Genomic DNA, 26,782 nt, shown 5'->3' on the forward strand with positions numbered 1-26,782 from the left:
ACACCTTCACGTCCGACTACACGGTCAACCAGCAGGCAAGAGAGGACGCAGCGGTTGGCAGAGCAGTCCTCTGAGCAGTTCTTCCGCGACTCCTACCCTCCTCCAGAGGTAAGCTTGTAATTCACCTAATGTGGAATGGACGTGAACAAGCACTCAAAGAAGAAAAAACAGTTACTTACTTTCTCATAACTGTTCTTTGAGATGTGGTGTTCACATCCATTCCACCACCCAGCCTCCTACCCCTCTGTCAGAGTCGCTGGCAAGAAGGAACTGGAGGGAGTCGGGCCAGCGGGGGTATATATGCGGGGCGCAGTGGCACCACTCGGGGGGCCTGCCAGCCTGATGGGAGCCGCTAAGGGGAAAAGTTTCCGACACTCGTGCACGTGGCACGCATATACCTCATGTGGAATGGATGTGAACAACACATCTTGAAGAACAACAGTTACGAGAAAGTAAGTAACTGATTTTTTTTGCACTGTCAATGAGGTATATGCACTAATTTTGGGGGTGCAATTTAGGCACAACCTTTGAGAATTTGTGTATCATATGCAAAAGCAATGTGTAATGCATGAGAAATTGCTGTGACATTTAGCTTATTGTGTACTTGCAACATTCAGATTTCAAATGTAAATTTGGCCATTTTGGAATGTATTTATTGTGGGGTCCAAAATACTAAAGGGACATAATACATGTATAAAATGTTTATTTTTCAGCTTCCTCAGAGGAAGGGGGAAAAAAGCCGTCCACGTCCTCAATCCTCATTTTGCTGCCTCTGAATTGAAAAATGACTAAAACAAGTAGTCTATGAAATGTGATACTCATAATTCTTGCATGTAGGCTGGTTTCTAATTCATAAGAATCAAATTGGATATATTTAAAAAGCCTTCAAAAACAGATTCAACACAGGGGGGGAAAACAATCAGATGTTTTATTTTAGTCAGGTTGGTATTGATTGTGGTCCAGCAAAAAGCGATGAGGTGGCTGGTCTTGGGGTGGCTTATCATCAGATGCTAATTTCTGCAAACTTCTTGCTCTGGCGGAGCGTGATAAATGTGTAAAGCAAGTCCTCCCAGAACCATAGGGCTCTATCAGAAGAATAATAGACTGGAGCTGACAAGAGGCAGGCTTTTGAGGGGGGAGCAGAGAGATTTGAGTGGAATGAGTAATATTTAGACAAAACCCTGGCCGTGTGGATGATATGTGTTTAAATGTCCTCTTGAGGCAAGGGAATCAGCATGGATTAGCGTCTTCTGGAGAGAAAAGAGGTGAGAGGGGGTGTTCAGTGTCTCGGCAGCAGAGCTTTGGAACTGGCCTGCAAAGGCAACAAGAACTGAAGCACTTTGGAAAATGTAATTTGGGTTCACTGAAAATTTTAAATCATTGTCAAGGTGCAAATGTAGCGTGCTGTTCAGTGGTGCGGTGGTGGAGTAACGCTAGATAGTAGCTCGTGTTGTGTTTGTGTGTTTTTATTTTAGTGAGTTTGTGTCCTGATATAGATAATGTTAGAGTGTTATTCAGTGGATGTCTTATCTGGGACACCATGGTAAATGGAATTTGTGCCTTGTGGTTTCTGTCCCAGTTGTAGCAAATGCATTAATAAGAGGAAGAGATGCTGGAATTTAACAGAAAATCTTATGTCTATAATTGTCTCCCAGTGCTGTAGCAATGCTGCTTCCAAAAACAAATCTACAACAGTTATGCAGATGACATCTATAAATACCACAATACTGCAGTTCTGTCAGGGGCCTGATTTGCAAAGATGAGCATGCAGAATTGCAGACACTGTACCATGTGTCTAAAATTGCATACACAAACAGACATAGTTAGAAAAGATAAATATTTTCATATTCGTTAATCAAGGTACAATCACCGGGCATGATCTGATGCGGTGCTGAGCAGCCCCATTCCCCACTGAAGTTACTCTGAGTTCTTGCCACTTATCAGAACTAAGCCCAATGTTTATAACATAAATAAAAGATATGAAGAAACTTTGAGTTTCAGAGTGATGAAAAGCTGTGCAATTCTTCATGTGTCTACTAAATTACATTATAGCACATGCAATTTATTGCTTTAAAAAAATCATCCTCCATAATAAGGCAGAAACAGGCTAACTGTGGGGAAAAAAGATTTAAACCTTTTTAAAGTGCTTATAAAACTATATCACCTCTGAGAGTGCATTCAGTCTTTCACCAGTAGTTCCAACTATTATTACATATTTCATACTTTCAAGGTTCCCACTCATGCTGCCATCTTATCGATAAATAGCATAAGAGATTGGGGTTTTTTTTCTTGTCCCATTTTGCGGGCATGGTCTACTCTTGATGTGCACGTAGCTATGTAACTCCCATTAACACTAGTGAAGAACAGAGTATCGACTCCTTCTAGCAAGTTACCATTTTTATTGATATATCAAATAAGTAAAGGCATGTTGGGAAAAAGACAAACAAAATATAAATGTAAGGATTTTCAGCTTCCAATTTCATGAACCGCAAGACAAACAATATCTTTCTAATTCCCTAAATATGACATCACTGTAGAGAGAGTGATCTAAAAATCAAATGTATTTTGAAATAATTACTTGCACATTTGTAGATAAATTCTGCTATTGCCATTTCCTAACCATATCGGAGGGGTTTTTTAATGATTATTATTGGCAATAAAGAGTTACCAGTGGAATAGTTGTTTTCAACAGATAAAATTGGTGCTAGACTTCACACGGCTCTGGATAATCTCAAATTAATGAAGCAGGCAACATGCTTTTCTGAAATTGCACATGAACTGGCCTGATGCATTGATTCTCGTAAATCGTATTCTAAAAGAATCCTAATTAGAATAACAGAGCAAGAACACAAAGATCACTAAAGAAAAACATCTTTCTCTTGCTACATGGGGAAACTGACTCAATATAACTCCTGCACATCAAGAAGAGATTAGTCTTCAAAGAATTTTAAAGCTCCTGAGTTTAAAAAAGAAAAGAAAAGAAAATCTGCCTTTGGATATGTATGCAGCTCCAATTGAAATCAATGGTTTTCCACTCACTTCCAACACCAAAATTTGGGCTTATGTAGTGAAAATGTTTGTCGATGTATTAATACACAAGAAAAAGTAGACATGGTAGATAATATGATAACTTTGCATTGGTCAGTTTCTGTATACAGGATAAGGGGTTAAAAATTAGAGCAGGGCTAAACTTATCAGACCAACACTTTACTCACTGAAAAATGCAGGTTTGGTCAACCCCAAATACTTTGCAAATTTGACATGAATTCACCTAATAGTTTCAAAACTTACATGCCATTCACAAAATGGCTGGCGGAGGAGGTGGTAGTGGTGGTGATAGTGCCCTTTTTATAACTTTTAGCCCCGTGGTCGGGGAACTACTTGGAATGTGAGAGACCCAGGATCAATCGTCCTGAAGAAGAGATTTGAAGCTGGGTTTCCTTCATCCCAGATGAGTGCTTTGACCACTGGGCTAAAGTTACAAGGAGTGTACCACTACCTACTCCTCCCCCTTCCCATTTTGTGAATCTAACCCTTTAAAAATGATTGAAAAAGTCTGTTTGGGGTCAAACAAAACATGTTCCATTTGACCCTAAATAGATTTTTTCAATTCACCAAAATTGCTCGCAATTTTTGGATTCAGTTAGACCCAAACTGAAATTTTTATTTCTATTATTTTTCACAACTGCCAGAAAACTGAAAAAATCAGTTTATTCCCCCAGCTCTATAAAAAAATCTCTCTTTTCAGGCATAGAACAGACATGTGCACAAGTCAATTATACAGCAGAGTACCAATTAAAGAAGGAATCACTTGGCCCAGAGAGAGCTTTATGTATGGTAGCTTTAATTGGCTGATAAAAAGTTAGAATGCACCCTTTCAGGCCTCAAATAGTCCTGTTTCTGCTCTGACAAGTAACTAAAAATGTTTCTTTTTGTGTTGCAAAGTTTTCCATATCAAGTTACAGTTACATGTGAGAAGGAAAGAAGTGAGTTTGACTGTCAGATCCATAACTGGGAATTAGCTAAGACCTAAATGTGTGGCAAAGACCCAAAATGAGAGAGACAAAAAGTGATTAGTGCAGGAGAGTAAGTGCTGTGAGATTAATTTCTTTGGTGTAAATAACTAAGTCTGTGACCTTAGCTTCATGATTGAAATAATTATTGTTAATAAAATTGAAGGGGACACCCAGTTGGTATGGAACATAAGTAATTTTGAGACTGAGTGAGTAATGTCACTAAAAATGAGAGATATTTGAGAGGTCTGGTCAGGTCCCAGAGTGAGTTTGCAAGACTAACATTTAGAATAAAGATGAAATACAATAAATAGGGATTCCACTACTTGACTGGTTTAGAGTCACTTTTCAAAATAGAAATGTTAGTAAGGTACAGCTGTAACTTGTGTAAAAGCCTGTCCCATAGCTGAAGAAAGGGACCGTTTTGACCTGGAACATCATGTATTACATGTAATAAATGAGATCACATTATCTGATTTATTTTTTTTTAAAAGGTACAGTATGGCTGATCTCTCTGCAAGGATGCTAAAAGTGAATACCTTTCATCACAGTGGATTGGATACACTACCAGATACTATAAGTAGCTTATAAACAGGCTCTGATTCTGTAACCTTGTAGTAGTTCCAATTACTTCAATGACACTGCTTATATAAGGGCAGCAGGATCAGGCCTGAAAGGAAAATACAACATGCAACATTAAGATCCTATTTTTATATTTTATTAGGAAGCCACATAAGAAATCCTCACACATATTTAAGGCATTGCTACATATGTGCACATCCTGCTTTGCTTATAACTGTATATATAACTGTAAATCATGAAGATGTCTGTCCGACAGATTTTTTTACACCATTAACACACACTTTCCACTAAACATGTCCCTTTGTCCTACTGATCAGCTCAGGGATTCCCATGTTTTACCTGTACAGAATGTATCGATACAGGCTCAACTTGAGCAGGAGACGAGACTTCACCAAGAGGAGCAAGAAAAGTTTACAGAGAGGATCATTCAGGTAAATGCAAAACCCATCCACTGGTACAGACATTTGGCCAGAGCCTGCACAATGAAACATTTTTTGTCAAAAACAAGGGAATTATGTCTACATGTTACTACTATTCACTCCCAAAAGCGTCAACGTTAGTTATTTATTTTCACTCATCTGAGGAAATGAAGAATCTAGAAGCTGGTTGAAAGTAAATTGACCTAATTTCTGTATCTTTGTGCCCCTGGGTATCTTCTTGTTAGCGAAATCAGCCAAAAAAACCTGCATGAGCTGCTACATTTGTGATCACATAAGAAGTGGCTGCTGCTTCTTTACCCCTTCAGCTCTTCATGAGACAGTGGAACAGCACTTGCTTGAACTCCAGGAGCACAGCTGGATGTTGTAGGCCTGATTCTTGTCTCACTTAGTGTAAATCAGACGCTCCCTGAATTCAGTGGAGTTACAGCAGTGTACAGGAGATGAAAATCAGGACCTCTTTATTTCTCAATGCTTTCCTTCCCCATCTTTTATTGCTCATGTTCAGTGTACGTATCATGAAATTGGCTATATTTCCCCCACCTTTTTGAAGACTTGGATTCATAGATCTTGGCTGTTTTTAACCAAATCTCCATTTCAGTTCAATGGAACAAGGCTCTGTTAACCCAAGTTATATTCATTTACACATTCAAAAACTAAGCTTACAATAGTTTCCTTTTTAGTATATTGTTTCTGGCAACATTAAGTGGCAATGGACTAAAGTCTGCCTTCCGTATGCAACTCCATGTGCATGACTGGGAGTTGTACACACAACTTTTGGTCCATAATATCCATTTTTGTTTTAAACTACTTTTAAGGTCGATTATAAACCTGTAAATTGCATATTGGTGAGTAAATATTCCTGATTTAATCAGTAATTTATTTACAAGGGTTTACTGTTACTGAGAGTATTTATTGATAAGCCAGTTTTACTCCAAAATCCCTCTAACAGAAGAGGTAACGGATTGTATGTGCATTTTGGATAACTGATTTTGTTAGCTTATCTGCATAGGTGCTGTGTCTTTGCATTATGACAGGTCCAAAACTTTTAAAAGGGTTCATTATTTAGTAAAGTGCTTGTCATGGAATGGGAGGTCGCAAATAGGATTCTGAATGTTTTAGGGGTAATTAGATGCATATTTTATTTTATTTTATTTGTAATAGGAATTATTGGTCTGGTTTTCTGTCCCCTTTCCTGAAGATGAACCTTCCAAGTGTTCTCTATAGCTATGAGGCGTTTGTTGCAGGATATATTCTGTATGGTTTAAGGAATTGTAGTGGCTAGTTTACTATGGCTTTCATTTGTACTGGATTGGTAACCAACAAGAGAGGCAGTTATTTAATAGACTCATGATATGACAGGAAACAAAATAATATGAAATGGCATCTATAAACAGTGGCTCTGCATTCCTTTTCTAAATGCCTTTCCCCCATTAGTAAGCATCCGCATTCAGTTAAAACAGAAATATATTGGCATTCATATAGGAGTATGCGACTGCTGAAAGGTAATTTATGTAACTCTTATTGTTGCCAGATCAATCCATTGCCTGTTTTTCACTTATACAGTAAGACGTTGCATTCAAGAATGACTTTTCTGGCCGATGTTTGGTGTCAAATAAATTATAATAGGGTTTAAATTGCAAACTGTGAGACTGTGAGCTATTCTTGGTGCTTATGGGGTTGGAACTCAGACTATTCTGAGTCTCAGTATGCTTGTATCTTCAAGCACAGTGTGCATCTATGCTTCAGCCTTGTGCAGAAACTGTAGGAGTTCACCATGAAGCAGCTCAAACAGCCCTTCAAGTATGAATCCTCAGTGCTAATGTAAAAAGGCCAAGACTTGTGTTTGATAGCTAATATAAAAGACAAGGGAGCTCTGTTTCTTGAGAGTGAGATGAAGATACATTCTTAACAAAAGGAGTGATTGTGCAGGGAGGGGAGGAAAATTGAAATTCTTGTGTGTTGTAGGGATTATTATACTCTCATTTTATAGGAGTAGGTAGAAATTCAGTCATCAAATGAGTTTTGAATGAAGCAGTTTTAGGGTCAGGTCCACGCAGGGAACATACTGAAAAGATGCAATGAAGAGTGGAAGGAAAGTATGTTGGACATAAACGTGTTTTATGTAGCAGCATTGTTGCTGTGCATCTTTAAAGTGAATTAACTGTGTACATTCTCTCAGCAGGTTATTTGCATATGGTTAATTAACTGAGGGCAGTAAGCTGTGGTCTTTTGATTCTTCAAAAGTCAGGGCTCTTGCCAAATAAAGTAGCTAATATTGATTGAAATTAGAGGTTTCAGGTTGTCTCACCCATCAGCAGCACCCGATTGATATTGTGTGTGTTGTTCCATTAAAGCTGGAGGAGGAGCATCTGCAGACCTTGCGGAGGAAAGATTTGGAGGTGCAGAGCTTGACTTTGCAGAATAAATTGGAGGAGAAGACCTGGAGTCAGGAGAAAAGTTTGATGCAGCAAGAACTCAGGCATTTCAAGCAGAATACCTTCCTGCTGTATGTGAAACTGAAGTGGCTGCTGAAACACTGGCAGCAAGGCAAGCAAATAGAAGAGGAAGGGGAGGACATACTGGAGGTAACAGGCCCGTCTTATTCAGTGGAGTGAAACTGCAAAGATGAGTGGAGTTTCTAGTTCTGTCATGAGCAAAATGAATATTCAGATATCCCTGTTTTGCATGCAAACCTCAACTCAACCAATTATGGAGCCGCACCAGCCCTCCATAATCATGAGTTTAAAACGGACTGAAATGGAATTTGAAGTTAAAGTTACTGGCCATTTAAAAATCATTTTGTAAAGAGGGATAACCCATCTGACATCTCTGAATTACTGCTCTCTCATCTTTAAAACAAACCCCCCAGCTAGCACAATTATATGGAGCAATAAGTGTATTAGTGGGCTAATGGATTAAAATCTGTTTGGATGGTTTGAGTGATGTTGCTTTTTTCACGTTTATGTACAGTGTACTCCTCAAAAAGCCCTCAGGAATACAGATGAAGAGGTGCTCTGTTTTCATACTGGCAGTAGAGTCACACAGCTTCTTGTGTGAATTCAGCAGTGATTCATCCATCAGTAAGCACCACTCTGAAAGAAGGCACCCAGAACCACCTATACACATTGGGAAATCTTGGCCTTATTAAATAAAATGACTGGGAGAAAGGCATTTTCGTAGTCTGCTGCTCTAACTAAAATTCCTGGGGAGGGGAGAAGTATCCTTCAAGTTCATAATGTTCCGAAACCACCTTCTAAGTAATTGTTTCATGTATTGCTAATATTTATGTACCTCCTGTCCGTGGTGCCTTTTCTTTCAGCATTTGAATCATAGAGTATCAGGGTTGGAAGGGACCTCAGGAGGTCGTCTAATCCAGCCCCCCTGCTCCAAGCAGGACCAATCCCCAACTTTTGCCCCAGATACCTAAATGGCCCCCTCAAGGATTGAACTCACAACTCTGGGTTTAGCATGCCAACGCTCAAACCACTGAGCTATCCCTCACCAACTGATTCCTGGCCTACAGTTGCTGCAGGTGTTTGTGCTACCAAATTAGGCCGAATGAATAATCTTCAAGACAGGAGTGACCATTTATAGATGCTGCAATGCTCTTCTGCTTCTGTGTAAACTAAATCCACACCTAATAGCAAAACATCTTTTCTATGGCTTCAGTGATTTCAGTGTGTCGGGTTGTGTTCATGTTATGTTGTGTAATAACATTCTCACTGGCATACAGAATGTGACTAAATAAATTGCAACCCACAAGGAGATCCCTTTTCTCCAGCCTTCAGTAGATTTTTTTTTTTTTTGGTCACTGCACAGTTAATACAGGAACAGTGTCTGTGGAGTTCATTCTCTTGCCATTTTAGATTGAGCACCTCGATGCCCTACCAGAATTTGGCATTCAGTCTGAACGAAAGGGAGATGACCCAGAACGAGATGAGGAGGAGGATGACGTTGTGTTTGCACTGACGGATTATTCCCAACATTCCACAGCGGAGAGCACTGAACATGGACCACAGCTGCAGACTGCAGAACTATTGCAGCATCAAAAGCAGGTATCACACCAGAAGGGAGTTACACATCATGCCTTGGGAATTAATGCTGTAGATTTTTTTAGTGGCATTCATTTTGTTTTGCTGATGTTCTATTTTATCTAAGTACCTAGAATTGTACACAACTTCAATCCTAGCTACACAGCAACTTTAATGGGTTTCATCCATTATATCTATATTTAATAGGGAGTCATGTGATTACTACTGTCCTCTTGACAGATGCTAGGAGTGAAAAATCCCATTTCCTCTTGTGGCTGCTTGCCCAGAAAAATATATCAATATCTGATGGCTTGCAGAATTTACAGACTCATCTTTCCTGAGCATTTTACCATCTAGCCATTAGAAAGGAGGGGTGCTTTTTATTTCATTTAAATATTTTAAGAATCTGGCACATGTATTTAATGTCTTCCTTAAAAATGAAAGAAAAGTAATGCCAAAGTTCTGTTACATTATTGGATTAAATATTAAATTCTATTCTGTACAGGCTTTTATACTGTGGTCATCGGCAAACTATCTGAGCACCTTCCAGTAGTGTACTAAGCCATGTGACTACACAACTGTCACATGTAGTTTGTTCCCTCATTCTCTCCCCAAAGAAAGAAGTGGTGTGTAATGGAGTGTCTTGCTTTGGTAGGATGTGGCTTGTTTTGTTTATATGATCCGTTGCTATGTATTTGTTAGAGAAGGCAAGGTCAAAGAAATGAGCCTTGCCCTTGGAGTAGAAGGTGGGGAGATTTGTGATGGTCCTTGATTCTTGGGAAAGTTGATTCCACAGTTTTGGACCACTCTTGGAGAAAGTTCAAGCTTTACTCTTATCGGAGTGAGAGTTTTAGATGATCTTTTAGATACTCTGGGTCCAGGCCATGGAGAACTTTGAAGATAAGCACCAAATGTGCAGGACCTCATCTAATTTACCAGATAGCCCTGCCTTGTGCATTGTGCACCTTGTTAACCTGTGTACTGGATATGGATAATGGGTACTCCAAAGGGGGTAGAGTTAAGGCTTTTAACATAATTCTTTGTGAGAAATTTCCTAGGAATTTTAAAAAGGAAGAGGCTAAAACAGAGACCTTCCATTATGTGGAACCACAGTAGAATGTTGTGTCTAGCAGAAGATGCATATTCGGTGAGCTAAATGCTACTGTAACCATGCTGCTGTGTGCTTCCCAGCCTATGGCTGGCGTAACAGACTCACCACAGCGGCGCCTCATGATGATTCGTTTGGGAATTAGCTCTTTCACATTCGCTAGTGGTGTCTCGTCCACCGTTACTCTCTGGTCTCCACCATCCTCACAGTCGGATCCTCATCACTCCCAGACCATGCCGTCCGCTTCTGGACACTGCCCTCCGGCTGTGCCTGCTCCACTGGCTCTCCCCACTTCCAGGGGACCAGCAGCTTCTGGTTCTATCACTCGCCTCAATGGCTCACTGGAGTCCTCAGTCTGCCCCTTCCTCCAAGGGCAAACTGCAGTCTAGCTTAGCCACCCTCATCACTGGGAAGTGGGGGAGGGGCCCAGGCCTGCCCGCCCACTACTCTGGGCCCCGAACCAGGGACCTTCTAGCACAGGGGTGGGCAAACTTTTTGGCCCGAGGGCCACATCTGTATGAAAATTGTATGGCGGGCTGTGAATGCTCATAAAATTGGAGGTTGGGGTACGAGAGGGGGGTCAGCGCTCCAGCTGGGGGTGCGGACTCTGAGTTGGGGACAGAAATGAGGAGTTCAGGGTGCAGGAGGGGGCTCTGGGCTGGGGAGGGGATTGGGGTGTGAGACAGGGGATTAGGGCTCTGGCAGGGGTTGCAGACTCTGGGGTGGGGCTAGGGATGAGGGGCTGGGGGTGTAGGAGGGTGCTCTGGGCTGAGACCGAGGGGTTCAGAGGGCGGGAAGGGGATCAGGGCTAGGGCATGAGGTTGAGGCACAGGAGGGGGTCAGGGGTGCAGGCTCTGGTCAGTGCTTACCTCAAGCAGCTCCTGCAAGCAGCAGCATGTCCCTCTCCGGCTCCTACTTGGAGGCGCGGCCAGGCAGCTCTGCACACTGCCCCATCTGTAGGTGCTGCTCCTGCAGCTCCCATTGGCTGTAGTCCCCGGCCAATGGGAGCTGCAGGGGCGGCGCTTTGGGTAGGAGCAGTGTGCAGAGCCCCCTGCCTGCCCTTATGTGTAGGAGCCATATGGGGTCATGCTGCTGCTTCCGGGAGCCAGACGGTGCCACGGCACACATGGAGCGGGGCAAACCCGCGAGCCCACTCCCCAGCGAGAGCTCAAGGGCTGGATTAAAATGTCTGATGGGCCGGATGCAGCCCCTGGGCCATAGTTTGCCCACCCCTGCTCTAGGAGCAGCCACTTACTGCCCTCCTCCAACTCTCCTCTACTGCCAGCTTCCCTGGGCCACTTCCCCCTATCCCCAGCACCTTCTCTGCCCCTTTGTGTCAGGGCCCCAGTCTCCCCCAGCCCTGCTCTGCTCTGCTCTGTCTTAGGTGCTTCTCTCTCTAAGAGCCGGTTCTTCTCCCTTTACCCTCCAGGGAGAGACTCTGCTCCTCTCTGGCCTGCAGCCTTCTTAGAGGGCCAAGCCTGGCCCTGATAGGCTGCTTTCAAGCCTCCACTTGATTGGCTCCCAATAAGCCCTTCCAGGATTGGCTGGGGCTCTGTACAGCCTCTCTGGCTTGCTTTAACCCCTTCCGTGCCAGAGTGGGGCAGCTGCCCCACTACACTACAGAATGAGGACTGGGGGAAACCACGGCGTAGAGGGAGTCTGCAAGAAAATGAATACCCTCTCAGGCTGTATTAACTTTGCACTGGAGTCTCCACAGGGTTTGGGGATGGGTAGGTGTGTCTGCATTCCCTACTCTTCTCCCTCTAACTTCCTCTACCCTCCCCAGGTCCGCAGACTATCCAAGTTCTCCATGGAGTCTGGAGAGGAAGGGCCATGGTGCTGTGGGGGCATGCTTTCCATTCACGTTGAAGGGCGTCGACTCTCAGAGAGGCCCCCGCTATGTGAGGATCTACAGGGCATGATCTGGTCCTACACTATTAGTACAGTATTTGTAATGGCTGTGTGATCTAATAGATCCACTATAGGAAACAGTTTGTTTCCATCCTGTAGTAAGACTAGGATTGTTTCTAGGAGGTATACAGGACTCTTGCACCTACTTCTTAGGTTCAAGGCTTAGACTGTTTTTGTGTGTGTATGTGTGTGTGTGTGCGCGCGCACAACACACACGAAACCACAAAAGTATGGTCTATAGAGAGCTGCATACTGTTCTTGCAGTCTATGAACAACTGGGGTGCATTTTGCCTTTGCTTTTTGACCTTCAGTAACTGAAAACTCCATTCTCTAGCTACAATGTAGTGAAAGATACCCAGAGCCTTTGTCCAGTAGATGTTTTCATGTAAAATGCGCTACCAAGATTTTTTTCATTTGGTTAGTCTAGCACTCGCATGTCTGAGTTGGGAAGGGTTTAGTATTAATCATCCTGTTGGAGGTCAGAAGCTGCCCTTTCTGGGAATGTAGCTCATCAGTCCCTTATGTATCACCATGGTCTCCTCCCGAGAATGAGGCTGAGACAGGGCACTGAAAAGATGCTTATAAACATATCATATAACTGCATTCATCTTGTAGACTAAATTAGTCTACGAATGAGTAAAATAAATATAAACCAGTACCATCTCAATAAGCCTCAGCCATATATTAGCTTTTCAAGTACAACCTTAGACAGCAATCTCAGCAATCAAGAATATATGAATAAAATATGTCCTCTCTGAAAGAATCATTGCTCTGAGATTAATGTCAATTAAATTGGCAACAGTGGTAAGTAGCATGCATATAATTCATTTTTGTAAGTGTTACGTGCTCTTCTAATTCAGCATTTCCAGCAATCTCACTTAAGGAAATGACTCATAGTAACAAATCATGTCTCAGTACCCCTGCTGATAGAAGCAGATATTTTTAATGAATACTGCATGGGGCTCCGGTGGATTTGTGAGGGCAAACAAGTCTTCTACCTTCTAACCAGGAAATACATATTGTGTGACTACTGCAAGAATAGTAAGTTTGCTAAATATTACTTATTTCAAGAGCTATCCTGCATTTCATTGTCTGTTATACTGCACTGCATATACCACACTCCTCAGTTTCCAAGCACTCTGTATTTGACAGATACATTAAGAGTTAAAATGGTCTACTGCTATTGGGCTTCCAGCTAAGTGGCAAGAAAGGGTCATATCACTCTCTAATACAAAAAAGAGAAACTTTGTTGCAGGTTAATTCTGATCCTGTAGCCAATTTAGATCTCTGTAAGAGCCATATTCTGCTCTCAGATACACTATTATATGTTTGGCTCAAAATGTCAATTTTGCTGCAAAAGTAAGGCACAACACTGCATGCCCTCTATACTTGGAACTCCCACTGAATTCCATGAGCTTGCAGGATCTGGCCCTGACTCTATACACACTACAGAATTTCCAATATAAACTTCAGTTTATAAATTATTCCAGATTTTAAAAATCCTTCATTAATACTGTGACAGGTTTGGGCCAGATGGCTATAGGAGAGTAATAGAAGGCAGATATATTAGCCCCAGACTAAGTAGGTCCCTTTTCCCTGGGTAAGGTAACAGGGAAGGTTCCAGAACAATCAGGAACCTTCTGGAAACAATTAAGACAGACAGGCTGATTAGAGCACCTTCAGCCAATCAAGAAGCTGCTAGAATCAATTAAGGCAGGCTAATCAGGGCACCTGGGTTTTAAAAAGGAACTCACTTCAGTTTGTGGTGTGTGTGTGAGAAGCTGGGAGCAAGAGGCACTAGGAGCCAAGAGTGAGAACGCGGACTGTTGGAGGACTGAGGAGTACAAGCATTATCAGACACTAGGAGGAAGGTCCTATGGTGAGGATAAAGAAGGTGTTGGGAGGAGGCCATGGGGAAGTAGCCCAGGAAGTTGTAGCTGTTGCACAGCTGTTCCAGGAGGCACTCTAGACAGCTGCATTCCACAGGGCCCTGGGCTGGAACCCGGAGTAGAGGGCGGGCCCAGGTTCCCCCCAAATCCTCCCAACTCCTAGTCAGACACAGGAGGAGTCAACCTGGACTGTGGGTTCAGAAAAACGGCCAAGCTGAGGGCTGCCCGTGGAGCTCCAAGGCGAGCAAATCCGCCATTAAGCCCAAGACCCACCAAGGTAGAGCAGGAACTTTGTCACGATACATATTTATTAGTGATAAAATTGGAGCAAAGAAGGTGTCACCCCACTTTCCCTCATGGAATCTCAGTACCAAAAGTGAGTTCCGTGGAAGCTCTGAGAGATGTCTGGATGCAACATGTGAGATAGATCTTGGCCACTCATAGCTGCTAAAAGCCACTGAGGAACACGTAGCTCATTTGTGGTTCATTTTGTCAACATCTCCCTCAAAGAGGTTAGCCTGCAAACCTCCCTGAACATGCAGTTATCCAGTCAGGCCTCAAGAAGCCAACACTTGACCCTAAAGATCCTGTTTTAGAGCTGTCAGCCACGCTGCTGTAGGATGCCTGTTCCATAGAGTCTGCCCTGGGAACAGACATCCCCCATTCTGGGACCCTAGAGGGAAGTACTTCCTTTCCAAAGACACACTCACTATTCTATACTATAGAATCGTAGAAATGTTGGGCTGGAAGGGACCTTGAGAAGTTACCATGTCTAGCCCCTTGTTCTGTGGCAGGACCACAGAAAGAATAGTAAATATGGCAGGCGACCAGCTTGGCTTAATGGTGAAATCCTAGCGGATCTTAAACCTAAAAAAGAAGGTTACAAGAAGTGGAAGATTGGACATATGACCAGGGAAGAGTATAAAAATATTGCTCGGGCATGTAGGAATGATATCAGGAGGGCCAAATCGCACCTGGAGCTGTAGCTAGCAAGAGATGTCAAGAGTAACAAGAAGGGTTTCTTCAGGTATGTTAGCAACAAGAAGAAAGCCAAGGAAAGTGTGGGCCCCTTACTGAATGAGGGAGGCAACCTAGTGACGGAGGATGTGGAAAAAGCTAATGTACTCAATCCTTTTTTGCCTCTGCCTTCACTAACAAGGTCAGCTCCCAGACTGCTGCACTGGGCATCACAACATGGGGAATAGATGGCCAGCCCTCTGTGGAGAAAGAGGTGGTTAGGGACTATTTAGAAAAGCTGGACGTGCACAAGTCCATGGGGCCGGACAAGTTGCATCCGAGAGTGCTAAAGGAATTGTCGGCTGTGATTGCAGAGCCATTGGCCATTATCTTTGAAAACTCGTGGCGAACGGGGGAAGTCCTGGATGACTGGAAAAAGGCTAATGTAGTGCCAATCTTTAAAAAAGAGAAGAAGGAGGATCCTGGGAACTACAGGCCAGTCAGCCTCACCTCAGTCCCTGGAAAAATCATGGAGCAGGTCCTCAAAGAATCAATCCTGAAGCACTTACATGAGAGGAAAGTGATCAGGAACAGTCAGCATGGATTCACCAAGGGAAGGTCATGCCTGACTAATCTAATCGCCTTTTATGATGAGATTACTGGTTCTGTGGATGAAGGGAAAGCAGTGGATGTATTGTTTCTTGACTTTAGCAAAGCTTTTGACACGGTCTCCCACAGTATTCTTGTCAGCAAGTTAAGGAAGTATGGGCTGGATGAATGCACTATAAGGTGGGTAGAAAGCTGGCTAGATTGTCGGGCTCAACGGTTAGTGATCAATGGCTCCATGTCTAGTTGGCAGCCGGTGTCAAGTGGAGTGCCCCAAGGGTCGGTCCCGGGGCCGGTTTTGTTCAATATCTTCATAAATGATCTGGAGGATGGTGTGGATTGCACTCTCAGCAAATTTGCGGATGATACTAAACTGGGAGGAGTGGTAGATACGCTGGAGGGGAGGGATAGGATACAGAAGGACCTAGACAAATTGGAGGATTGGGCCAAAAGAAATCTGATGTGGTTCAATAAGGATAAGTGCAGGGTCCTGCACTCAGGATGGAAGAATCCAATGCACCGCTACAGACTAGGGACCGAATGGCTAGGCAGCAGTTCTGCGGTAAAGGACCTAGGGGTGACAGTGGACGAGAAGCTGGATATGAGTCAGCAGTGTGCCCTTGTTGCCAAGAAGGCCAATGGCATTTTGGGATGTATAAGTAGGGGCATAGTGAGCAGATCGAGGGACGTGATCATTCCCCTCTATTCAACATTGGTGAGGCCTCATCTGGAGTACTGTGTCCAGTTTTGGGCCCCACACTACAAGAAGGATGTGGATAAATTGGAGAGAGTCCAGCGAAGGGCAACAAAAATGATTAGGGGTCTAGAACACATGACTTATGAGGGGAGGCTGAGGGAGCTGGGATTGTTTAGCCTGCAGAAGAGAAGAATGAGGGGGGATTTGATAACTGCTTTCAACTACCTGAAAGGGGGTTCCAAAGAGGATGGCTCTAGACTGTTCTCAGTGGTAGCAGATGACAGAACGAGGAGTAATGGTCTCAAGTTGCAGTGGGGGAGGTTTAGATTGGATATTAGGAAAAACTTTTTCACTAAGAGGGTGGTGAAACACTGGAATGCGTTACCTAGGGAGGTGGTAGAATCTCCTTCCTTAGAGGTTTTTAAGGTCAGGCTTGACAAAGCCCTGGCTGGGATGATTTAACTGGGAATTGGTCCTGCTTCGAGCAGGGGGTTGGACTAGATGACCTTCAGGGGTCCCTTCCAACCCTGATATTCTATGATTCTATGACCAGGTAACCTAAACCATTCCTGACTAGTGTTTGTTCAGCTTGTTCTTAAAAACCTCTAGTGATGGGGATTCCACAGCCTTCCTAGGAAACATATTCCAGATCTTAACTATTTTTATAGCTAGACAGTTTTTCCTAATATCTAACCTATATCTCTCTTGCTACATAATAAGCCCATTACTACTTGCCCTACCTTCAGTGGACATGGAGAACAATTGAGCACTGTCCTCCTTATACCAGCCCTTAATATATTTGAAGACTGTTCTCTGGTTCCCCCTCAGTCTTATTTTTTCAAGATTATACATGCCCAGTTTTTTAAATCTTTCCTCATCAGTCAGGTTTTCCAAACCTTTTTATCATTTTTGTTGCTCCCCTCTGGACTCTTTCCAATTTGTTCACATCTTTCCTAAAGTGTGGTGCCCAGAACTGGACACAGGATTCCAGCTGAGGCCTCACCAGTGCCAAGCAGAGCAGGATAATTACCTTTCGTGGCTTTCACATGATACTCCAATTAATGCGCCTCAGAATTATATTCGCCTTTTTCACAGCTGTATCACATTGTTGACTCATATTCAATTTGTGGTCACTATAACTCCCAGATCACTTTCAGCAGTACTACCTCCTAGCCAGTTATTCCCCATTTTGTAGCTTTGTATTTGATTTTTACTTCCGAAGTGAACTTTGCACTTACCTTTATTAAATTTCTTCTTCAATACTGACCAATTCTCCCAGTCCTTGCAACCCTCCCAATTTAGTGTCATCTTCAGATTTTATAAGTGTACTCTCCACTCTTTTATCCAAATCATTAATAAAAATATTTAATAATACTGGACTCAGGAATGACCTCTCTGAGACTAGATATGCCCTTCCCTTTTGACAGTGAACCACTGGTAACTACTCTTTGAGTACTGTCTTTCAACCAGTTATGCACCAACCTTATAGTATTTTCATTTAGACCACATTTCCCTAGTGTGCTTATGAGAATATCATGTGGGACTGTGTCAAAAGTCCTACTGACATTAAGATATATCACATCTGCTGCTTGCCCCCTATCCACTAGACCAGTAACCCTGTCAAAGAAGGAAATGAGGTTGGTTTGGCATGATTTGTTCTTGACAAATTCATGCTGACTATTCCTTGTAACCTGTTATCCTCCAGATGCTGATGAATTGATGTAGGTTGTTCAATAATTTGTTCCACGTATCTTTCCAGATATTAAAGTTAGGCTGACTGGTCTATAATTCCCTAGGTCCTCTTTATTTCCCTTTCTCCAGTTTTCTGGGAGCTCGCCTATCTTCCAGGAGTTCTCAAAGATAATTTAGAATGGTTCCAAGATTTCCTTAAGTAATCTACGATGAATTTCATCAGGTCCTGCTGACTTGAATACATATAACTTGTTTAACTATTCTTTAACCTGTTTTTTCCCGGCTTTGGCTTATGTTCCTTCCTCCTTGTTAATAATTTTAGTGAAGACTGAAGCAAAACTGACTTTAAACATATCAACTTCTTGATGTCATAAGTTATTAGCTCTCCTTCCCCATTAAATATAGGACCTACACTTTCCTTCATCTTTCTCTTGCTTCCAATGCATTTATAGAACCTCTTCTAATCGCATTTTATGTCCCTTGCTAGGTATAACTCATTTTGTGCCTTAGCCTTTCTGATTTTGTTCCTACATGCTTGTGTTGTTCTTTTTACTCCTCCTTAGCAATTTGTCCATACTTCTCCTTTTTGTAGGATTCCTTTTTGAATTTTAGGTCATTAAAGCACTCCTGAGAGAGTCATATTGGCCTCTTACTATTCTTCCTATCTTTCCTTTGCATTGGTATAGTTTATAGTTGTCCTTTAATATTGATTTCTTGAGAAACTTCCAGCTCTGGATATATGGCAGTGTATATATATGTGGCTGGTGGGATTAGAGCCACAGCTCCAGCTCCTCTGGAGGGAGCAGAGCTCATAGCAAGTGCTGTGGGTAGGATGGGGGTCTTCTCTCAAGACTGCATTTCCTCGCTGTGGTTGGAGTTTCAGGCTGGACAGTGCAGAGATGATGGGGGTCTGGATTTGGGCCAGGCAGGTTTCACACTTCCTTTTAAGAGGGAGTTCCTGTAATAATGTGTGTGACTGAGAGAAGCAGGTCTGGAAAGGGATTTACTATAACTCTGAGTAACCTGTGTTCATGTTTAATGGTTTATGGGCTGGCTGGCATTTTCAGCATCTCCTGCTGCTGCAGACTCTCCCACCCCTCTCTCAAAAGAGGAATTGCATGGAGGAAAATTCTTAACACCGAGGTCATAATTTTGAAGAGTGGCCTCTAGTTGTAGGTGCTCTGTTTTTGATGCCTTCCTTGAGACATGTGGGATGTTAGACACTCAAAAATGGAGGCACCCCAAATCAACAGCTTCTTTTAAGAATGATGACCTTAACCATTAAAATGCTGGTTAATCTCCAAGTGAAAATCACCTTAGGGCAGAGGTGGGCAAACTACAGCCCTGCGGGCCTCATCCGGCCCACGGGACCATCCTGCCCGGCCCCTGAGCTCCTGGCTGGGGAGGCTAGCCCCCAGTCCCTCCCCTGCTGTTCCCCCTACCCCGCAGCCTCAGTGCGCTGCGCCACCAGCTCTCTGGCCCGCCACTCTTGCCGAGCAGCATGGCGGCGTGGCTGGCTCCAGCCAGGCAGCGGGGCTGTGGGCTCCTGCTGCTCTGAGCGGTATGGTAAGAGGGCAGGGAGTGGGGGGGGGGGTTGGATAAGGGGCAGGGGATCCTGGGGCAGTCCGGGGACAGGAAGCGGGGGAGGTTGGATAGGTGTGGGAGTGCTGGGGGGGACTGTCAGGGGTCAGGGGTGAGGATAGAGGTTGGGGCAGTCAGGGGACAGGGGGGCTGCATAGAGGGTGGGGTCCTGGAAGGTGATTAGGGGCAGGGGTGTGGATAGGGGTCAGGGCAGTCAGGGGACAGGGAGCAGGGGGAGGTTGGATGGGGTGGAGGTTCTGAGGAGGGTCAGGGGACGGGGGGTTGGATAGGCATGGGAGTCCCAGGGGGCCTGTCTGGGGGCAGGGGTGTGGATGGGGTGGGGGCAGACAGGGAGCAGGGGGCATTGGATAAGGGGTGGGGTCCTGGGGGGTGGCTAGTGGCGGGGGTCCCAGGAGGGGGCAGTCAGGGGACAAGAAGCAGGGGCGGTTGGATGGGTCGGGGCTTCTGAGGGGGGCAGTCAGGGGGCAGGAAGTGGGAGGGGGCAGATAGGAGGCGGGGGCCAGGCTGTTTGGGGAGGCAGAGCCCCCCCTACCCGGCCATCCATATAGTTTTGCAACACTGATGTGGCCCGCAGGCCAAAAAGTTTGTCCACCCCTGCCTTAGGGATTGGCCATTTTCCTAACGTTGTGGGAGAGGATCACTGGAGAGGAGGGAGGGGTTGGTTCTTGCTCCTGGGAGACCAGGTAGACAGAGACTCTTGAAAGGAGCAATCCTCTCTATTATTTCTCTCTTCACACCCCATTTGACTCTTACTTCAGCTTGTCCTTCCTGACATAATCCAACTCTCCATGATGCTGACTTACTCCCTCAGTCCGGGAACCAGCCTGGGTTATATCAAAAGTTCAGGCAAGGAAGAACTGACATGGAACATGGTACAAGAGCAGAGAAGAAAGGCAGCAGGGAGGCAAGCAGGGAGAGTGAGGCTGGCAACCCAGTAGAGGGGGACTTTTAATATTGCTTGAAGGGGAGTGTGAGTGGGTGGTTTGGTGGGTGTTGCTTAGGGAAGGGGTCATGTTGGTTGAGTGGAAGGGGTGAAATGCCTCCTGGGTAGTGTGAGAACAGGGGAGAGGAAAGAAGAGAGCTTACTTATCTCTGCTCCCTCAGTAAAGTGCAGTAAAAACAAATATATTCATATTTTGTGCTCTGGAGGTTCAAGCAAAATCCCGTTATATTTTTGGCTTATACAATATTTGTCTTTCTTTCAAAGCTTGGTTTTAAAAAAAGCCTTAAGGAATAGTAATTAGTATTTAAAGTACTAGAATTATTTGCACCAAGATCCAGCTCCACTCTTGCCTGGCTCGAGGACCACAGAGAGGAAGCATGTTTCTTCAGATCTCCTCTGTTGTGGCTGCTCCTGACCTTTTGTCTGTGACTCCCTGCTAGACCAAGCTGCTGGCACTTCCCTGACCGCTGCTAAAATGTTAAATGAAATCCGGGGAGGAGTGGTCAGATCATGGGTTTATAACTACACATTCAAATAGTCTTTATACTTAATTAATATTTACTGTTTTTTTCCTGGGAACTTCCTTCGGGGGTGAGGTATTTTCAGAATGCAGATAAAATCATTGATGGTGAAAACTTGCTGTGAACTCTTAATTCCTTCTCACACAGACCAATCCGTGGCTGTAGCAGACAGGCACACACAGTAGCTTTAAGCTACCTTTGTGCTTCTCTGATCTTAGGTCAGCTATGCACCAGTTGGGACTCCTCTGTTCTTCTTACAGTGGCTGCCAATGTCCCCAGGGGACAGCCTGTTATGGTAACCAGGGATCACCAGCATGCAGGGAAGCCCAGTCATGCCCCATTTCCTCTGACTTCATCCACTACACTGGCCCATGGGAGGAGCAGGAAGGACATAAGAGCTATTATTTGATATCAGTGGCATTATTCATCTGTTTAAAATTTAGTATGTGTTTATGTGCTTTGCTGCTCAAGTCCAGAGCAGATAGAAACATGCAGGACTGAGCCCTAGATCTCCTCAAAGAGTCTTAAATAAAATAAATATGAAGTTTCTAGACAAAGCCATTGTAATTGTGGCTTTACCAGCAACAGTCATAGAATTTTCTGGTTTCAGAGTAACAGCCGTGTTAGTCTGTATTCGCAAAAAGAAAAGGAGTACTTGTGGCACCTTAGAGACTAACCAATTTATTTGAGCATAAGCTTTCGTGAGCTACAGCTCACTTCATCAGATGCATACTGTGGAAAGTGTAGAAGATCTTTTTATATACACACAAAGCATGAAAAAATACCTCCTCCCACCCCACTCTCCTGCTGGTAATAGCTTATCTAAAGTGATCACTCTCCTTACAATGTGTATGATAATCAAGTTGGGCCATTTCCAGCACAAATCCAGGTTTTCTCACCCCCCCACCCCCCCACACACAAACCCACTCTCCTGCTGGTAATAGCTTATCTAAAGTGACCACTCTCCTTACAATGGGTATGATAATCAAGGTGGGCCATTTCCAGCACAAATCCAAGAACATCTTGTTTAACAAGAACATCTGGGGGGGGGGGGGGGGGTAGGAAAAAACAAGGGGAAATAGGTTACCTTGCATAATGACTTAGCCACTCCCAGTCTCTATTCAAGCCTAAGTTAATTGTATCAAATTTGCAAATGAATTCCAATTCTCCTAATTTTTTTAAAGACCTTGGTCTCATAAACATCTTATCTAAATCCCTTCAAATTTGCTCCACCCCAAAATAATCCCTCTCTGACTACAGACCACAAATGAGGAATTTCAAATAGAACGGATGTTGAGGAAATTAGAGGGATGTGATCAAAATTGGGTTTATATTAGCAAGCTAGTTAGAACTCTAGCTACCATAGAGAATGGCTATATCTAGTCCATAATAGTGACTTTCATACCACTCCTGTAGAGATAGGCATTAGCCCTCTGCTAACCTATATTGTGGCTCCATAGGCTCTTCTCTAGAACAGCTAATTACTTTTTGTTTGTTAAATAAACCTAGTTTTTACATGATTTTGATATGGTTGAAGTTTTACATGCACAGACATCAGGCAATTCAAAGCTATGATTCCCATGGCAAACACAATCAATTTAAAAATAACATTTCTGTCTGAAATTTGTTACCTATCACAGTTATAGTTTACATCTGAGATCACTAAAACTAAAAGAGATTAGAAAAGTAATATTTTCCCCCAGTTGGTTTATGCAGTGTGTTTAACAGCACTTTGTGAATGGTTATTTTCACTGTTTTCCCTGTGCAGTCACTCAGTTTGTGTGAGTCTTTACACTGATGCGGGAGGGAAATATTTTTTAAATGTAGGAAAATACAATGGTAAAATCAGGAAAATGTGCAGTGGGACTTGCAGAGAGGCAGGTGTAATGCCCCAAACTACTTTTAACTTTGTGTTAATTGACTAGAAGGGAGCTGTTCAAGGCTCAAATTGCAGCTAGGCCCGTAGTCCAAATGGCAGTTAGGCATCTATATCCCATTGACTTTCATTTGGAGTTAGGTGCCTAATTGCCATTTGTGCCTTTGAAAATCTCCCCCTCTATTCCTGTTGATGGTGTCTCTATAACTTGGCTCCATTGTACAGGGCCAAATCCTCGACCCATCAATGTGGGGAGGCGACTCAGATAGCCATGAGGAGGTAGGCATGGAGGCTCTTCCAGTCCTTAACCAGGATGAAGGAGGACAATTGAGCTGGGAGGTGTCTTATTTCCTTCTGAGAAATAAGAGGGAAGGGGGAGAGCTTCTGCTGGGGAGGAGAAGTCCTCTAGAGGTTAAATTGTTTCATCATGAATTGTGTATATTTGAGATTCTTTTAGTTGCTTTCACAGTGTGTGTGTTTACCCTATGGCAAGAGGATTGGTGTGTCCTGTAATACAAGGGAGTAGAGAGCCTAATAAAGTTTGGCCTGTGGCTTTGAACTTGTGCTGAATAGTTTTGTGGACTATTTGGTGCATATTTGGTGCAGAGGGGAATATTTGGTGCAGAGGAGAAACTCCAGGAGAATGTACTAAGTTCTTTTAGTGCAAATTGCTCATATTTTCCTACTGTTCTTAATTCTTCCCCTTTTCACACCTGGGGTAAGGTAAGTAATCTTTCAGTTAAATTTATAGAGAAACACCTTGTCAGGCCACAGCAGAGAAAAAAATCCTTGTGTAAGAGTGCCTCATAGACTCTTGTGGGGCCAGATTTTCAAGTGCTCAGAACCTAATACTTTCCATTGTGATACTGTGGCCAGATTTTCAAAAGACCCACTTATTTTTGGCATCTAAACAAGAGCTGAGCTCTTCTGAAAATCTGGCCCTCATTGGACAGCAGAATAAAACTCATAGTGGTAACTGTAACATCACATAGACATGTTGATAAATAGGTGATGTTATATGCCGATTCAGCATGTGACAGTATGTAATGTTCTAACCTGCATTAAGTAGCAATGGTCTTAATTCTGTTTCTTTGGGTGTGTCTGTTTTAAACCCTGTGCTATACAGTATTGCATGTAGCAACATTTCATTTCTTCCTTCAGTCCAGATAGATTACTGTTATGTCAATGAGTCACCTGCAGTCATTTCCCCATGTGTATAACATTTTATTTTCTAATAAACCACATGGAACTCCTGGAGGAATTCTGCGCCACTGCACAATGCAGAATTTTGCAGAAATTAACATGCATGCGGAATTTCCTTTCTCCCACAGAAATGGGCTGCAGTACTGCTGGCCACCACTAGAGACCAGTGGACCCAGTAGAGCCCAGCTTGCACATAGAAGACCCTGCTGGGGGAAAGGGGAGGGACCTACAGGGTTCCTGGCAGCTGCAATTCCCAGCATGCCCTGGAGGAAGGAGAGAGCAGCACGCAGGAAACTCCATGCAAGCCTGGGACCAAGCATCAGGCTGTTTCTCCCTCTGGATTCATGGGCTCGGGGGGGAGGGAGTGTCTGGGCTGAGGGGGCTAAGGCTGGGCTGTGGGAGGAAGAAGGGGCAGGTGTCTGGCCTCTAAGGGGTAGGGGGTGTGGGTATCTGGGCCAGGGGGGCCACAACTAGGCTCGGGGGGCCACCGTGGCTGGGCTCTGGGAGGGGAGGGGTTGTGGGTGTCTGCCCCCCCCCCCAGCTGGGCTCTGGGTTGGGGGAAGGGGACAGAGAAACAGGAACTGGGTTGTCATAGGGGTTTCTTTAACTCCCTAATCTTGGGAGAATTTTTGCATGTGTCTGTATTGTTACAGACACACTTGCTGACAGGTATTCTGAAATAAATTACCAAAATATTTGAAACTGGTGTGATTATGTAGTGTTATTTTGACAAATAAAATGTACATAATTTTAAAATATTCTGCACAGAATTTTTATTTTTTTGGCACAGAATGCCCCCAGGAGTAATATGGTTTGGAATACTGTAGCTATAATATTTCTAAGGCTACTTGGCATGTTTGATTAGTTATTACAGTTTGGTTTTCCATGCAAAATTCTGTATATCAAACTACACTGGACAAAGTACTAGAAAATATTATATTGAGAGTAAACCTGCACTGGTGGGGGATGGACTAGCTGATCCAATGGGACTTTTAGCTCTCTAATTTCTGATTCTTGTAAGCCCATGCTACAGAACCATAGAACTGAAGTCTGCAAAATCTGGTGTGAATCTCTATTGTACTGTCTATGCACCAAGGGATCATTAGCAAGATTTTAGCCAGTCCCTAAAGAGAGCTAAATGAGATTTACATGGTATGGCACTTCTGGTTTTCCGAGCTACTTTTTGCAATGAGCATTTAATTTTAGATCAATAATTGCAAATGATTATGGAAAAAAATTATTTATATTGGCTTTCATGGGTCCCAACCAAACAACAGTGGCTGAACAACCTTGAACTTCGGGGGTTGTTTAAAATCCAAGCCCAGATCTGGAATTTTCAGATGGCCACTATCTTTATAATGGGACAGACCAGTTCCTCAGATACAATCGGACCTAGACTTTGGGGTGTTACAAATGTAGATCTGAATTTTGCAGTGTGAATTCTTTCTGTCTCTTGTTTAAATTGCTGCAAGCATCAATTGCCCCCATCTGAAAATAAACCCCATATTTGGACTTCATCGGGGACCAGATCAGAAGACGAGGTAGAAGCCAGAAAGTGACAAAGTTAGTGAGAAAACAGAAGGAATTAGTCAAGCATCTGTCCATCAAATCAGCTAATTTAAGTCTTCTCAAGGTAGCAGTGTTAACTTAACGAAATCCCACTGACTAATTTGTAATGAATTTATTCAACGAGTTTTCCAACTTTTTCTGTTCATAAATTGTCTGCTAACAGATTGTAATTTTCTTAAAGGTCATTGTTATTCAGAATAATTTGTTGAGTAGATTCTGTGCATAATTCTTGGTCTATAGCTCATTTGTGAGACGTTTATTTTAAAAATTTGATTGGAGCTTTGATTCGTCACATAAATCACATTATACATTTCTGTTCCTTAATTGGAAGAGTGCAACTATTAGAAACAGGTTTCGAGGGATTACTTTTGATTTATTGACTGACTGAATATGAGCTTTTCACAAATATTCTCCAATATTTTGCTTAAAATTCACTGCATGCGCTGTTCACTGGAATAGTTGCAGAAAGCAAACAGCAAAAGGCTCATCAGTGTTGACAAAACGTGTGTGCCCAGCTCTCAGGTTAACCCTGAACTAAACTTTTACTTTGCCTGGTTTCTGCCTAACACTGTATCTGTCATAGAACATTTTAAATGCAGCAAAAATATTCCCACTGTTTGGACAGGGATTGGCTCTCTGATCATATGCGGAAAGAGGAAAAGTAGACCCCATAGCATACTTGCTTCCAAAATAGACTGCACCCATACGCAACGCCATCCTATACAGAAGTGCACAGGGTTGAGGGTGCCTCTGAAGAGCAGAATAATTAATCACTCTGCATCTAAACAATGCTGAGCTGCTCAAAATGGAGACTTTCAAACATTTCTGATGCTTTGGCATTACAGACAATGGATCCTTTATCATCTTCTGTAATTTACACATAACTTGAGTTTTGGTGCTCAGCAGAAGACTGTATGAGACACACAGTTGCACATGTAAGATCAGAAATGATTTCTTGGCTTAAAATTAGAAACTTAAGAGCCACAGAAGTTATAATTTATGGCCTCTATCCTGAGAGGTGCTGAGTACCTCCTTCAAGATGCGTGCATGCCCTCAAATCCCATGAAAGATGCTGAGCACCTTGCAGGATCAGATCCTTTGAACACTGACACTTCATAGCGACTATGTACAAACATTCCTCT

General features: G+C 43.3%; 1 protein-coding gene across 1 annotated transcript in view; it reads left to right on the forward strand.

The window, feature by feature from the left end:
- Positions 1 to 26,782, forward strand: part of MTCL1 (microtubule crosslinking factor 1) — a 186,271-nt gene that overhangs the window by 125,554 nt on the left and 33,935 nt on the right. Inside the window, exons 7-9 of the mRNA XM_077809063.1 lie at positions 4,913 to 5,026; positions 7,390 to 7,620; positions 8,902 to 9,090. Coding sequence (XP_077665189.1) covers positions 4,913 to 5,026; positions 7,390 to 7,620; positions 8,902 to 9,090 — 534 coding nt within the window. The remainder of the gene's footprint in view (positions 1 to 4,912; positions 5,027 to 7,389; positions 7,621 to 8,901; positions 9,091 to 26,782) is intronic.

This window comes from Eretmochelys imbricata, chromosome 2 (genome assembly GCF_965152235.1).
Source record: "Eretmochelys imbricata isolate rEreImb1 chromosome 2, rEreImb1.hap1, whole genome shotgun sequence".
Lineage (NCBI taxonomy): Eukaryota > Metazoa > Chordata > Testudines > Cheloniidae > Eretmochelys > Eretmochelys imbricata.